Source organism: Pristiophorus japonicus, chromosome 16, assembly GCF_044704955.1.
Source record: "Pristiophorus japonicus isolate sPriJap1 chromosome 16, sPriJap1.hap1, whole genome shotgun sequence".
NCBI classification, from domain to species: Eukaryota; Metazoa; Chordata; class Chondrichthyes; family Pristiophoridae; genus Pristiophorus; species Pristiophorus japonicus.
In genome coordinates, this window is record NC_091992.1 from 11,178,320 (window position 1) to 11,194,782 (window position 16,463).

At 47.2% G+C, this 16,463-nt stretch overlaps 1 protein-coding gene across 2 annotated transcripts in view; it reads left to right on the plus strand.

Moving 5' to 3' along the window:
• The window catches only part of nxn (nucleoredoxin), a 255,001-nt gene that overhangs the window by 237,897 nt on the left and 641 nt on the right, over positions 1-16,463 (plus strand). For both annotated transcript variants that reach the window (XM_070858054.1, XM_070858055.1), the window contains one exon: positions 15,856-16,463. This exon is cut by the window's right edge and continues 641 nt beyond it. In XM_070858054.1, the coding sequence (XP_070714155.1) occupies positions 15,856-16,038 (183 nt within the window). In that variant the 3' untranslated portion in view covers positions 16,039-16,463. The remainder of the gene's footprint in view (positions 1-15,855) is intronic.

Below are 16,463 nucleotides of genomic sequence, written 5' to 3' on the forward strand. Positions count from 1 at the left end.
GTGGTATCTTGGCCTTTACTGCAAAGGGGATAGAGCATAAAAGCAGGGAAGTCTTGCTACAGTTATATAAGGTATTGGTGAGGCCACACCTGGAATACTGCGTGCAGTTTTGATTTCCATAATTACGAAAGGATATACTTGCTTTGAAGGCAGTTCAGAGAAGGTTCACTAGGGTTGATTCTGGGGATGAAGGGGTTGACTTATGAGGAAAGGTTGAGTAGGTTGGGCCTCGACTCATGGAATTCAGAAGAATGAGAGGTGATCTTATCGAAACGTATAAGATTATGAGGGGGCTTGACAAGGTGGATGCAGAGAAGATGTTTCCACTGATGGGGGAGACTAGAACTAGAGGGCATGATTTTAGAATAAGGGGCCGCCCATTTAAAACACAGATGAGGAGAAATTACTTCTCCGAGGGTTGTAAATCTGTGGAATTCGCTGCTTCAGAGAGCTGTGGAAGCCGGGACATTGAATAAATTTAAGACAGAAATAGACAGTTTCTTAAATGATAAGGGGATAAGGGGTTATGGGGAACGGGCAGAGAAGTGGAGCTGAGTCCATGATCGTATTGAATGGCGGAGGGTCCATATGGCCTACTCCTGCTCTTATTTCTTATGTTCTTATGACAGAGGTAGGACAAAGAAAGAGGTTCTGCTGAGGAAGAATGAGCAGCTAGGGACTAAATTTAAAAAGTAGAACCACAAAGGTAATAATCTCTGGACTACTACTTGAGCCATGAGCAAATTTGCATAGGGTAAATAAGATCAGAGAGTTAAACACGTGGCATAAAGAATGGTGTAGGAGAAATGGTTTTGGTTTGTGGGGCACTGGCACCAGTACTGGGGTGAGGGAGCTGTTCCGTTGGGACGGGCTTCACTTAGACCGTGCTAGGACGAGGATCCTGGCGAATCGAATAACTCAGGCTGTCGAGAGGGCTTTAAACTAATTAGTGGGGGGGGGGGGGGGAGGGAGGGAGGGGGGGGGGAGGGAGGGAGGGAGGGCGGGGGGGGGGGGAGGGAGGGGCGGGGCGGGGGAGCGAGGGAGGGTTCAGGTGAGCAAAAATTTAAAAAGTCAAAGAATAAGGAGAAGGCAATAGAGCAGGGTAGCACTGGGGGAAATGAAAACCAGAGCGTGACAGGAAGAGACAGAATGTATAAACATAACGGTGAATCAGAAAGTGGGGTCAAAGCAGGGAAAAATGATAAAACATTTAAAAGCTCTTTATCTGAATGCATGCAGCATTTGTAACAAAATAGATGAGTGGACGGCACAAATAAATACAAATGGGTATGATCTGGTAGCCATTACAGAGACGTTGCAAGGTGGCCAAGGCTGGGAACTAAATATTCAGGGGTATTTGACAATTTGGAAGGACAGACAGAAAGGAAAAGGAGGCGGGGTAGCACTGTTAATAAAGGATGAGATCAGTGCGTTAGTGAGAAACGATATTGGCTCAGAAGATCAAGATGTTGAATCAGTTTGGGTGGTGATAAGGAATAATAAAGGGAAAAAGTTGCTGGTGGTCGTAGTCTATAGGCCCCCTAACAGTAGCTACACTATTGGACAGAGTATAAATCAAGAAATAATGGAGGCTTGTAATAAAGGAACGGCAATAATCATGGGCGATTTTAACCTTCATATTGAATGGACAAAGCAAATTGGCCAAGGCAGCCTTGAGGAAGAGTTCATAGAGTGTATCCGGGATAGTTTTCTTGAACAGTATGTTGTGGAACCAACCAGGGAGCAGGCTATCTTAGATCTGGTACTGTGTAATGAGGCAGGATTAATAAATGATCTCCTAGTAAAGGATCCTCTCGGAATGAGTTGAATTTCAAATTCAGTTGGAAGGTGAGAAAGTTGGATCTCAAACCAGTGTCCCAAGCTTAAATAAAGGAGACTACAAAGGTATGAAGGTAGAGTTGGCTAAAATGGACTGGGAAAATGGATTAAAGTGTAGGACGGTTGATGAGCAGTGGCAGACATTTAAGGAGCTTTTTCATAACTCTCAACAAAAATATATCCCAATGAAAAGGAAAGACTGTCAGAGAAGGGATAACCATCCGTGGCTAACTAAGGAAATAAAGGATGGTATCAAATTGAAAACAAGGGCATACAATGTTCTTAAATAGGAGCAGGAGTAGGCCATCTGGCCCCTCGAGCCTGCTCCACCATTCAATAAGATCATGGCTGATCTGATCTTGGCCTCAACTCCACTTCCCTGCCCTCTCCCCATAACCCTTAACTCCCTTATTGCTCAAAAATCTGTCGATCTCCACCTTAAATATATTCAATGACCCAGCCTCCACAGCTTTCTGGGGCAGAGAATTCCAAATATTCATGACCCTCTGAGAGAAGAAATTTCTCCTCATTTCCATTTTAAATGGGCGACCCCTTATTCTGAAACTATGCCCCCTAGTTCTAGATTCCCCCACGAGGGGAAACATCCTCTCTGCATCTACCCTGTCAAGCCACCTCAGAATCTTATACGTTTCAGTAAGATCACCTCTCAGTCTTCTAAACTACAATGAACATAGGCTCAACCTTTCTTCAGGGACTGGACAGGTTAGATGCAGGAAGAATGTTGGGGGAAGTCCAGAACCAGAGGTCACAGTCTAAGGATAAGGGGTAAGCCATTTAGGACCGAGATGAGAAACGTCTTCACTCAGAGAGTTGTTAACCTGTGGAATTTCCTGCCGCAGAGAGTTGTTGAGGCCAGTTCGTTAGATATATTCAAGAGGGAATTAGATATGGCCCTTACGGCTAAAGGGATCAAGGGGCATGGAGAGAAAGCAGGAAAGGGGTACTGAGGTGAATGATCAGCCATGATCTTATTGAATGGTGGTGCAGGCTCGAAGGGCCGAATGGCCTACTCCTGCGCCTATTTTCTATGTTTCTGTATTTCATTTGACAACCCCTTCATCTCAGGAAGAAGGGAGGTTGGGGAGAAGGAAATGCACAGTTTGAAGTCCTGGGAAATAATAGTTGGAGTGGGAGATGAGATAATGGTGTACACATGCACCTTGCCATGATGGCGGAATGATTGTGTTTCAGAGATGTTTCTCTGATCTCAACTGGGGAAAGGAAAAGGAAGAGAATGCGACAGACTAAGCCCAAGCCCATGTGCAGTGCCCCATTGCAAAGCGCAGTGAACAGTCAGGGGTGATGCTGTTCAGATCCGAGCAGGGGCTTAGCTTCACTGGGGAGTAGACCACCTGCTCCTGGTGTCAACCAGGTCATGGTGAGAGGGAGAAATAATTCAATCTGGGAGCAGGAAACACAAGTAAAAAGCGAGTCAGTCTTGAGAAAGCTGTTAAAATTCCCAAACGTTACTGAAACTGGGACATAATCTTAGAACTCGAGGTGATGTATTTGAAGCATATAAAATTCTGAAGGTTCTTGACAGGGTTAATGCTGAGAAAACGTTTCCCCCGGCAGGGGAGTCTAGAACCAAGGGTCACAGTCTCAGGATAAGGGGTCGGCCATTTAGGACTGAGATGAGGAGAAAGTTCTTCTCTCAAATGGTCGTGAATCTTTGAAATTCTCTACCCCAGAGAGCTGTGGAGGCTCAGTCGTTGAGTATATTCAGGATAGAGGTCGATAGATTTTTGGGAACAAAGGGAATTAAGGGATATGGGGATCAGGCGGGAAGGTGGAGTTGAGGAGAAGATTAGCCGTGATCTTATTGAATGGCGGAGCAGGCTGGAAGGGCCAAATGGCCTACTCCTGCTCCTAATTCTTATGTTCTTCTGGTGGCTATTTGATTGAGTTATTGGACGATGTCTGGTACGCATGGAACTTCAACCCAGCACAAACAGATACCTCCAGGAGAGAAGTGGGGAAAAAGCAGAGACGATAGTGTGGTGATTCGGGTACTGGTTACCCAGAGAATGAAAGATGAAGATCCGCCATGCCAAGTTACGAAATCGAATTCAATAAATCTGGTCATTTGTGGGTTGACATCAGAAACAAATGATTGTGAAAGCTGATGGAGTGTCATTTTTTTTTTTTAATCCCAGCTGGATCAACGATTCCATCGGGGAAGGGGACCTGCCTCCAATGGGTCTGGATCACATGCGATTCCCCGTCTACACCAATTGGTTGGCTGTTCATGCCCTCTGACATAAGAATTAGGGGCAGGGAATAGTCCATGCCTGGCCATTGCTGACAGGAAAGGGATGGGGAATAAATGCCCACGTTTCACGCATACCTAAACAAAAGAAACGAGCGAGAGAAGGAATTCGCTTGGCTGGTTTGTGGCTTCACTCCCTCGTGGCAGATGCCAGACGCTATCTCGCCAGTGGGATCATCTCGAAGCTCTGACGGCCGTTTGGGAAATCTTGCTTTTGATGAAGGGGCAAAAATGAAAGAGTTTAGTTTTCCCTACCTGGCCACCTCAATTATGCGGTGGTTATGCCAGGGGCCTGATTGCCACAGCCAGGATTCAGTGATTTCCATATTTATATCTGATGAGTATTTTATTTCAGCAGAGAGCGGTCAGTACATCTGGTATTGGTGATGTTTGCCAGGCGCATGTATCGGTTGTGTTTTTTCCACTTTACCTTCAGCACGTACAGATCCTAACCGCTTCCAGCATGGCCGTAATTGGAAGCATTCCCTCATCATGAGAACACGCTTAGCATTAACCAGAAACAGAGCTCAGCGCTGACTGACAGATACAACTCACGACAGAAAGGCAGAAGCTAATCTTTACCCTCCGCGAACACAAGCGGCCATTTGGGTCGGGGACATAACCTGCCTCCCCTTTCTGCAGCCAGCAATGGCCCTTTCATTTCCTGGGTAATAAGTAGCAGCCCGGGACTTCACTCTGCTACACGCAGTTTGTCTGTAATTACAGCCGTTTATGCTAGTTATGATGGGGCCAGTTATGATAGAGCAGTCTATGCTAGTAATGATGTAGCTATTTATGTTAGTTATGCTAGTTATGATGGAGTCATTATGCTAGTTAAGATGGAGCCATTTATGCTAGTTATGATGGAGCCAGTTATGATGGAGTCATTATGCTAGTTAAGATGGAGCCATTTATGCTAGTTATGATGGAGCCAGTTATGATGGAGCTATTTATGTTAGTTATGATGGAGCCATTTAAGCTAATTATGCTAGTTTTGATGGAGCACTTTCTGAGCGGATTTCCTTCAGTTGAGTCGCTCACCCCCTTACCACTAAATCAGATGGAAGTGGGGGTACCAAAGTACCGAGGGTCGTTGGAAGAGCTTGTTGGATGGTTCCCTCTAAATTGTCTTTGTTGTGGGATCACCACCACCTCCAGGTTACCCTCCAAGTCACACACCTTCCTGACTTGGAAATATATCGGCCGTTCCATCATCGTTGCTGGGTCAAAGTCCTGGAACTCTCTTCCTAACAGCACTGTGGGAGCACTTTCACCACACGGACTGCAACGGTTCAAGAAGGTGGCTCACCACCACCTTCTCGAGGGGCAATTAGGGATGGGCAATAAATGCCTGGCCTTGCCAGTGACATCCACGTCACATGAATGACATTTTTTTAAAGCCTGTTTACTGCTCTGTCGGAGGTGCCGTCTTTCGGATGAGACATTAAACCGAGGCCCTGTCTGCTCTCTCAGGTGGGCGCAAAAGATCCCACGGCACTATTTTGAAGAAGAGCAGGGGGAGTTATCCCCGGTGTCCCGGCCAATAATTTATCCCTCAATCAACATAACAAAACAGATTATCTGGTCATTATCATATTGCTGTTTGTGGGAGCTTGCTGTGCGCAAATTGGCTGCCGCGTTTCCCATATTGCAACAGGGACTACACTCCAAAAGCACTTCATTGGCTGTAAAGTGCTTTAAGAAATCCTGAGGTCGTGAAAGGCGCTCTATAAATGCAAATCTTTCAATGCGCGGGCCCTTTCAATTCTGCACACGCGCGGTATTTCAGATGGAAAAGCTTGTGAGCGGCCAGTACTTGAGTACTGCCCAGCCACACACACAGCTTAGCGGGAATATTGATGGGCGGGGAGAATTGTAGGTGTTTCTCTCTGGATGCATGTGCGAAGATGGATGTAATGGTTCTCCTCGTCTGTATTCCTCTTACAAACACACCACGCTAGAGGGAAAGGTTTGCATGAGTGAAAACCAATTTCCTGGGGGGCAGGGGCTGTGGTTTCCACTGAAGTTATTGACTGGAGGAATACCCCCTCAACAGCTGTCAAAGTTTTTCTTTATTCGTTCACTGGATGTGGGTGTCGCTGGCAAGGCCGGCATTTATTGCCCATCCCTAATTGCCCTTGAGAAGGTGGTGGTGAGCCGCCGCCTTGAACCGCTGCAGTCCATGTGGTGAAGGTGCTCCCACAGTGCTGTTGGGGAGGGAGTTCCAGGATTTTAACCCAGTGACGATGAAGGAACGGCGATATATTTCCAAGTCAGGATGATGTGTGACTGGGAGGGGAACGTGGAGGTGGTGGTGTTCCTATGCGCCTGCTGCCCTTGTCCTTCTAGGTGGTAGAGGTCGCGGGTTTGAGTGGTGCTGCCGAAGAAGCCTTGGCGAGTTGCTGCAGTGTATCCTGTGGATGGTGCACACTGCAGCCACGGTGCGCCGGTGGTGGAGGGAGTGAATGTTGAAGGTGGTGGATGGGGGGCCGATCAAGCGGCCTGCTTTGTCCTGGATGGTGTTGAGCTTCGGGTGTTGTTGGAGCTGCACTCATCCAGGCAAGAGGAGAGTATTCCATCACACTCCTGACTTGCGCCTGGTGGAAAGGCTTTGGGGAGTCAGGAGGTGAGACACTCGCCGCAGAATACCTAGCCTCTGACCCGCTCTTGCAGCCACAGGATTTATGTGACTGGTCCAGTTAAGTTTCTGGTCTGAAAGCAAAGAAAGAACTCCTCACGTTCAGGGCTGATTGAGGCGAGGATGATCAATTATTGTTCTTGGACTTCCAGATGTTTAAGGGACATCCCCAAGGCCCATATAACTTTCGCACTTGTATTTTCCTTTGCAATAGAAGCAAAATCTGAATTATTGTTTCATCGTACGCTCTTGTTAATTTGAGATCTTAAATCAAGAAATAACAAGATAACATCTCACTGAGCTTTATTGTGCACAGCACGACCTGCACTGAATTCCAGCAATTCCTTCTCCGATGCTCCATTCCCATGCAATTTCTTGATGCTGAGTGTAAAGACTGGCATTTTGTAAAGCAGTAGGAAGGTATGAGACCATTATGGCTCAGTGGGCAGCACTCTCGACTCTGAGTCAGAAGGTTGTGGGTTCAAGTCCCACTCCAGAGACTTGAGCACACAAATCCAGGCTGACACTCCCAGTGCAGTGCTGAGGGAGTGCTGCACTGTCGGAGGTGCCGTCTTTCAGATGAGACGTTAAACCGAGGTCCCGTCTGCTCTCTCAGGTGGACGTAAAAAATCCCACGGCACTATTTCGAAGAAGAGCAGGGGAGTTATCCCCGGTGTCCTGGGGCCAATATTTATCCCTCAATCAACATCACTAAAACAGATTATCTGGTCGTTGTCACATTGCTGTTTGTGGGAGCTTGCTGTGCGCATGTTTCCCACATTACAACAGCGACTACACTTCCGAAGTACTTAATTGGCTGAAAAACGCTTTGTGACATTCTGAGATTGTGAAAGGCGCTGTTTTAATGCGTCTTTTTCTTTCGCTGTGGTCTGCCAGTTCGTAGAATCAGAGAACAGTTACAACACAGAAGGAGGCCATTCGGCCCGTCGAGCCCGTGCCGGCTCTCTGCCAGAGCACCTCCCCCGCCCTTTCCCCATAGCCCTGCAAATCTTTTTCCTTCAGGTACTAATCCAATTCCCTTTTGAAAGCCACAATTGAGTCTGCCTCCACCACCCTCTCAGGCCGTGCATTCCAGATCCTAACCACTCGCTGCCTAGAAAGGTTTTTCCCTCATGTCACCTTTGGTTCTTACCCATCGCCTTACCTGTCGCTAGAGTTAATTTGACTGATTTTAAGATTCATGTTAGACCTGTGCCAGTTGTGTTACTTGAGCCTTATTGAGAGTACTGAAGGAAGCAGCGTGCTGACTGATTTGCATTTATATAGCGCCTTTCAGGCCCATCAGATGTCCCTAAGCACTTTGCAGCCAATGAAGTACTTTTGAAGTGTAGTCACTGTTGTAATGTAGGAAACGCGGTAACCAATTTGTGCACAGCAAGCTCCCACAAACAGCAATGTGATAACGACCAGATAATCTGTTTTGAGGGATAAATATTGGCCCCAGGACTCTGGGGATAACTCCCCTGCTCTTCTTCGAAATAGTGCCGTGGGATCTTTTACATCCACCTGAGAGAGCAGACAGGGCCTCGGTTTAACGTCTCATCCGAAATACAGCACCTCCGACAGTGCAGCACTCCCTCAGCACAGCACTGGGAGTGTCAGCCTAGATTCATATGCTCAAGTTCCTGGAGTGGGACTTGAACCCACGCCCTTTAGACTCGGAGGTGAGTGTGCTGCCCACTGAGCCACAACTGACACAAGAAGAGTCAAGAGTAAAGAAAGGTCATTCGGCCCACCAGAGGTCATCCTTCTCGTGTCCTCTCACTAGCGTTGCACTATATGTTGTACGTTAACCCATAACCTCCTGGATGAAAGGTGAAATGTGACAATGGTGGGAAATCTAAGAGGAAATGTCTAAAGGAATATAACCTTCGATTTAGCCGGACTTCAAGGGTTAAGTTACGAGGAGAGATTACACAAATTAGGGTTTCATTCCCTAGAATTTAGAAGGTTATGGGGTGATCTGATCAAAGTTTCCAATCTATTAAGGGGAACAAATACAATAGATAGTGAGAAACTATTTCTGCTGGTTGGGGAGTCCGGGACTAGGGAGCAGAATCTAAATATTAGAGCCAGACCTTTCAGGAGTGAAATTAGGAAACACTTCTACATGCAGAAGGTGTCAGCTCAGTTGTTAATTTTAAATCGGCCATTCTGTTAACCAAAGGTTTAAGGGACATGGACGGGTATATGGAGTTGGGTCACAGACCAGCCATGATCTGATTGAATGGCGGAGCAGGCTCGAGGGGCTGAATGGCCTCCTCCTGCTCCTACGATTACCTTAGATTGATTTTCAGAGGCAGCATTACCGAGGATTCCTGAAATCCAGCCCACGCATCGAGCTCAATGGAAAGACCACTTCCCACTCACTTAATTTGTGTAGAATTCCTAATCCAAACATAATATTTAAATAGAATATCCCGATCCAAGTGGTAAATAGTCCTCAGATTATCCAGCTTTTAAAGATGAATGCTTTTATAAAGTGCTGTGCACAGTAAATGTGATCCGTCTCATGCCAAATCCCACCTCGAGGGACACTTCATCCCAGGCTTGATCACGTTTTCTCGCGTGAATCTCTCGCATGGACTCTACGTTGTCCAGGCGAGCTCCTGACACCACTTGGCCAACCGGTTGTGTGGTCATTGACGCAGCCAAGTTGACATTTTGCTCAGCCCTAAAAGTTTCTGCCTGCTGGCTTCCTAGAACCTTACAGCCACCCACTGATCCTACATTGGAACAAGTCGGGCCAGCAGCCTCCATGTGCCTGTTGGGGAAACGGTTCTGGTACAATCCTTGTGTACAACCAGTAATGCTTGGGAACTCCAAATGTCTGAAGAATTGCTGCCAGACTGTGCTGGATAAAATGGCATACGGTCGATTGGATTTATGTCCCAACCACCCTGACTACACTATACCTGCAATACTGGGGACAGTGGCATAGTGGTTATGTTACTGGGCTAATAATCCAGAGATCTTGACTAATGATCCGGAGACACGGGTTCAAATCCCACCATGGCAGCTGGGGAATTTAAATTCAGTTCATTAAATAAAATCTGCAATATAAAGCTTAGTATCAATAATGGTGACCATGAAACTATGGATTGTCATAAATACCTACCTGGTTCACTAATGTCCTTCAGGGAAGGAAATCTGCTGTCCTTACCCGGTTTGGCCTATATGTGACTCCAGACCCACAGCATTGTGGTTGACTCTGAAATGGCCCAGGGAGCCACTACAGTTGTATTTAAGAAGGCGGCTCACCACCACCTTCTCGAGGGCAATTAGGGATGGGCAATAAATGCTGGCCTTACCAGCGATGCCCACATCCTGTGTATGAATAAAGAAAGCATATAATCTAATGAGCAGTGACAAGCCACAGCTTAAACTTCCCCTTTGTAACCGAAGGGTTTTAATACAGTCAGGATAACCAGCACCTGGGAATAAAAAAGGAAGACTTGCATTTCTATAGCACCTTTCACGTCCATCGTATGTCCCAAAGCGTTTTACAGGCAATGAAGTATTTTTTGAATGTGATAATGACCAGATAATGTTTTTTTTTAGATATTGATTGAGGGATAAATATTGGCCAAGCCACTGGGGAGAACTCCCCTGCTTTTCTTCTAAATAGTGCCCTGGGATCTTTTACGTCCACCTGAGAGGGCAGATGGGACCTCGGTTTAACGTCTCATCCGAAAGACGGCACCTCTGACAGTGCGGCACTCCCTCAGCACTGCACTGGGAGTGTCAGCCTAGATTTGCGCTCAAGTCTCTGGAGTGGGACTTGAACCCACAACCTTCTGACTCCAAGATGGGATGCTGATCACTGAGACACAGATGGCACAGTTTCAAGCGAAGGGAGCTCAGAGTTTCAGGAACTTACGAGAGTCTCAATGAGATGATTTGCGGCCTTGAATCATGGTCATAAACATTTAATACCTGCATACAACTGCTTTTAATATTCTGTTGAGCTTGTAGTGGTTGGAGCGGTGCGGTTTTGGGTGCATGGGGCAGTCAGTGTGTGCCGAGTGTCATAGTGCAGGATTAGACGAGGATATTTCATGATGCTCTGAAAGGCTCCCGACTAGGCTGTTTGTGTGTGGGTAGCAGCTAGCCAGTGGGTTATAATTGAGCAGTGCACATAACACCATGAACCATGACAGCACCGCTTGGCCAAGTTTGTGAACATCAGCAAGACACAGAAAAACAAAGAACTTGCATTTATATAGCACCTTTCATCACCTCAGGACATCCAAAAGCACTTCGCAGTCAATGAAATACTTTTGGAGAGTAGTCACTGTTGTATTGTGGGAAACTCCAGCCAAATCGCGCACAGCAAGCTCCCACAAACAGCACTGTGATAATGACCAGATAATCTGTTTTTTGTTATGTTGATTGGGGGATAAATATTGGCCCAGGACACCGGGGATAGCTCCCCTGCTCTTCTTCGAAATAGTGCCATGGGATCTTTTACATCCACCTGAGAGAGCAGACAGCCTCGGTTTAACGTCTCATTCGTAAGACGGCACCTCTGACAGTGCGGCACTCCGTCAGCACTGCACTGGAGTGTCAACCTGGATTATGTAGACAGGTCTCTGGAGTGGGACTTGACCCCACGACCTTCTGACTCCGAGGCGAGAGTGCCACCCACTGAGCCACGGCTGACACCTGAGGTTAGTTGCAGCCTCCTACCATTGTGTCAACTAACAACACGGACCATGGATTGAACCTGCCAGCGCCCTGCTTTGCCTTAGTACCACACTAGTCAGTGCATTTGCCCCATGGGGGCATCAGAGCAGCCTTAACGTCAGAGTCTTTATAATGGGGTGAGTCAAAAAATAACTTCATAGTCCGTAGAAAGGGAATGCACTCGATTCCGGTTGAGCTGAACTTCATGCTGTGGATCTGCCTGCTGGCATGAAGTTCACACCCTCACACAGACACACCCTCACACAGAGACACCCTCACACACACGCTCTGACACAGACACACACGCTCTGACACAGACACACACACACACTCTCTCTCTCTCTCAGACACACGCACACAGACACACACACGCGCACACGCACACACACAGACACACGCTCTGACACACACGTTCTGACTCTGACACAGACACACACACACACTGACACACACACACACACGCAGCCGGCCGTTTTGAAGAGGCTTACCCAAAACCCTCGGCCTTCTCCTTCAGAGAGCTGTCCTCCACATTTGTTACGCTCGTCTGACACTAGCCAGGTTGACATGTCCCGAACTCTGAGACTGTTGTAAAAGCAGGGAACAAAGAGCGGGGGAGGAAATGAGCAGGAAGTGTGATGCATATAGCAAGTGACAGCCACTGCGGACTACGCTGTGCTACACTGCTCCCGAGCCACTGCTAATTGGTGATTGTGAGCGTCATTCTTACAGTCTGTCGTTGGAAAGTCACGGTCTGATTTTTATGCAATATTGAGGTGTGGATTACCAAAGCCGCGGTAAATTAATACGTTGCCTGAGCTCCTCTGGGCATCTTGTCTTGTAAATGAGATTGTTTCCCTGTGTGAGAATCAGACCTCGTCAAGATGATAGATGGCACCCTTAGCAGAACTTTATTTTTTCTCCAGCTTAAGACCCAGTGCTGGCATCAAGTGCTCCCAGGTCAGCTATACGAAAGATCGCTACTAACTCTAGGCCCTTCACCCTCTTTCTTCCTTTTCATGTTTCCTTGGTGACCAACCTTGACCTCAGACAACAACAACAACTTGTATTTATATAGCACCTTTAATATAGTGAAACGTCTCAAGGTGCTTCACAGGAGTATTACGAGATAAAATATTTGACACCGAGCTGCATAAGTAGAAATTAGCGCAGGCGACCAAAAGCTTGGTCAAAGAAATAGGTTTTAAGGAGCATCTTGAAGGAGGAAAGAGAGAGGCAGAGAGGTTTAGACAGGGAGTTTCAGAGCTTGGGGCCCAGGCAACAGAAGGCACGGTCACCAATGGTTGAACGATTATAATCAGGGAAGCTCAAGGGGGCAGAATTAGAGGAGCGCAGACATCTCGGTGGGTGGCGGGGGGGATGGTTGTGAGGAGATTACAGAGATAGGGAGGGGCGAGGCCATGGAGGGATTTGAAAACAAGGATGAGAATTTTGAAATCGAGGCGTTGCTTAACCGGGAGCCAATGTAGGTCAGCGAGCACAGGGTGAGCGGGACTTGGTGTGAGTTAGGACACGGGCAGCCTGTGCACACAGGTGTACAGTTTGTGTTTTCCCAGACTCCATCTATGTGGCATCTTTAAGAGATCTCTTCAAACAGGTGCCTGACAATGTTAGCAGTTGGGGAGGCCATTTGGCCCCTTGGGCGCCTGCTCCGTCATTCAGTTAGATTGTGGCTGACCTGTACCTCAACTCCATTTCCCCACATTGGCGCCATATCCCCTGACACCCATGCCTAACAAAAATCTATGGATCACAGGCTTGAAAGCTCAAAATGTCCACCAGCACCCACAGCCTTTTGGGGATATAGGACAGAGCTGTTAAAATCAGGGAAGATGTTGTATTAAGAGTTAGGTTCAAAATTACTCACGGATTATAGTTTTATTGAAATGCAGGGTGCTATTTGCTTCTAAGAGTGAAATGCATTAAAATACAGCACTGGTCTACCAAAATTATTGAAAGAAAAGAAGAAAGACTTACATTTATATAGCACCTTTCCCGATCACCGGACGTCTCAAAGCGTTTTACAGCCGATGAAGTACTTTTTGGAGTGTAGTCACTGTTGTATTGTGGGAAACTTAGTAGCCAAGTTGTGCACAGCAAGCCCCCACAAACAGCAGTGTGATAATGACCAGATAATCTATTTTTGTGATGTTGATTGAGGGATAAATATTGGCCCCAGGACACCGGGGATAACTCCCCCTGCTCTTCTTCGAAATAGTGGCCATGGGATCTTTTACGTCCACCTGAGAGGGCAGACGGAGCCTCGGTTTAACGTCTCATCCGAAAGACGGCACCTCCGACAGTGCAGCACTCCCTCAGCACTGCACTGGGAGTGTCAGCCTAGATTTTTGTGCTCAAGTCTCTGGAGTGGGACTTGACCCCACGACCTTCTGACTCAGACGTCTGCCCTCTCAGGTGGACGAAAATGAACCCGTGGCACTATTTCGAAGAAGAGCAGGGGAGTTATCCCCGGTGTCCTGGGCCAATATTTATCCCTCAATCAACATAACAAAAAAAACAGATGATTTGGCCATAATCACATTGCTGTGTGTGGGAGCTTGCTATGCACAAATTGGCTGCCGCGTTTCCCACAATACAACAAGTGACTACACTCCAAAAGTACTTCATTGGCTGTAAAGTGCTTTGAGACGCCTAGTGGTCATGAAAGGTGCTACAGAAATGCAAGTCTTTCTTTTCGTTGCCCATCCTCAATTGCCATGCAAATGAGTGTCTCGCTGGGCCAGTTCAGAGGGCAGTTAAGAGTCAGCCACATTGCTGTGGGTCTGGAGTCATATATAGGCCAGACCGGGTGAGGGCGGCAGATTTCCTTCCCTGAAGGACATTCGCGAACCAGATGAGTTTGTACGACAATGCAGTATTTAACGTCTCATCCGAAAGACGGCACCTCCGACAGTGCAGCACTCCCTCAGCACTGCACTGGGAGTGTCAGCCTAGATTTACGTGCTCAAGTTCCTGGAGTGGGACTTGAGCCCACAATCATTCTGACTCGGAGGCGAGAGTGCTGCCCACTGAGCCACAGCTGACACCGTAGCCCCAAGGCTCACACAGGAGGATTAATGACAGCGAGTGTTGTTACCGCAGTTTTATTGGAAAACTAATCTGATGTTGATTACTAGGAAATGTTCCATCCAATACAGATATAATGTCAAAGAATTAGGAAATGGATTTGAGGTTATTTTACATTGCATAAGTGAATTGTGTGATATGAATCAGAATGTTGTCGGTTTCTGCCAACAAAAGTATTCAATGTTAAACATTCTCATATGCAAACATTTATTTTCCGCTCCATCTTGGATTGATTCCTGAACCCATATAGCCCCAGCTGTAAGCCCTGTGCCACCGTAGCTCTGCAGAGTGGTTATGTCACTGGACCAGTGATCCGGAGATGTGAGTTCAGATCACACCACGGCAGCTGGGGAATTTAAATTCAGTAAATAAAATAAAATCTGGAATTAAAAAGCGATTATCAGTACTGTCATGTAACTACCGGATTGTCGCTAAAAAAAACCCCATCGGGTTCACTAATGTCCTTCAGGGAAGGAAATCTGCCGCCCTTACCCGGTCTGGCCTATACGTGACTCCAGACCCACAGCAATGTGGTTGACTCTTAAACTGCCCTCTGAAATGGCCCAGCGAGCCACTCAGTTGTATCAAACTGCTACAAAGAAGCATGAAATGGCTCAAGAAGGCGGCTCACCGCCACCTTCTCATGGACAATCCGGGATGGGCAATAAATGCTCCATCAGCGGCCGTGCCTTCAGCTGCCTGGGCCCTAAACTCTGGCACTCCCTCCCTAGACCTCTCTGTCTCACTACCTCTCTCTCTGCCTTTAAGAGGCTCCTTAAAACCGACCTCTTTGACCAAGCCTTTGATCACCTGTCCTAGTATCTCCCTATGTGGCTCGGTGCCAAATTTTGTCCGATTAACGCTCCTGTGAGGCGCCTTAGGATGTTTTACTATGTTAAAGGCAAGTTATCCCCGGTGCCCTGGCCAGTATTTGTCCTTCAATCAACGTAGCAAAAAAAAAACAGATTCCCTGGTCATTATCACATTGCTGTTTGTGGGAGCTTGCTGTGCGCAAATTGGCTGCCGCGTTTCCCACATTACAACAGTGACTGCACTCCAAAAGTACTTCACTGGCTGCAAAGCGCTTCGAGACGGGCGCCCAGTGGTCGTGACAGGCGCTATATAAATCCAAGTCCTCCTTTCATTTTAGAAATGCAAATAGTTGCTGTGACAGCAGTGTTTTCAAACCCACTCTGCTTCCCGATCGGAGCCTCACACGCTGATTTGGTCCTTGCCCCCCTGCTCCAGTCATTAACGGGCTCTTCCTCTGTTGCAGGATGACATGACGGAATCGCTACGGGACTTCACCAACCTCCCAGAGTCTGCTCCCTTACTTACCATTCTGGACATGTCACAGAGGGCCAAGTACGTGAAAGATGTGGAGGAAATTACACCAGCGATCGTGGAAGAGTTTGTGAAGGCGTTCCTGAAAGAGAAGCTAAAACCAGAGCCCATCTGAAGATGCCAAAAAAAAAAAGAAAATATTTAATACTCTTAACCTGATCTCCGTTCAAACTTCTATTTAAACAAAAAAAAAACAATTAAAAAAAAAAAAGGTCTTTCTAAACTATTGAATCTCTATTCGTTCTAACATTACGGTCATAAGCACATGTGTGTAGGAGACTGCAGGCATGTACTGCCTCTGCTTTAGCTGGCCGTCAAGGATGACCCTGTTGCGATGAGTCCAATTGGTAGCTTGACTTTTGTTCCACGACAAGTACCAGCAGGCTGCTGCCATCTCCGACAAGGCGACCTAAATTCCGCTCGGGCCTAGCCCCCTCCAGCTTGAGGGCCTTTTGTTTTTGAAGCAGGACGTGGGTCTCTCACCAGCGACGCCATCGATACCTGGCTGCTTTCGATGACGCTGATGGTTCCGGGGGGGTG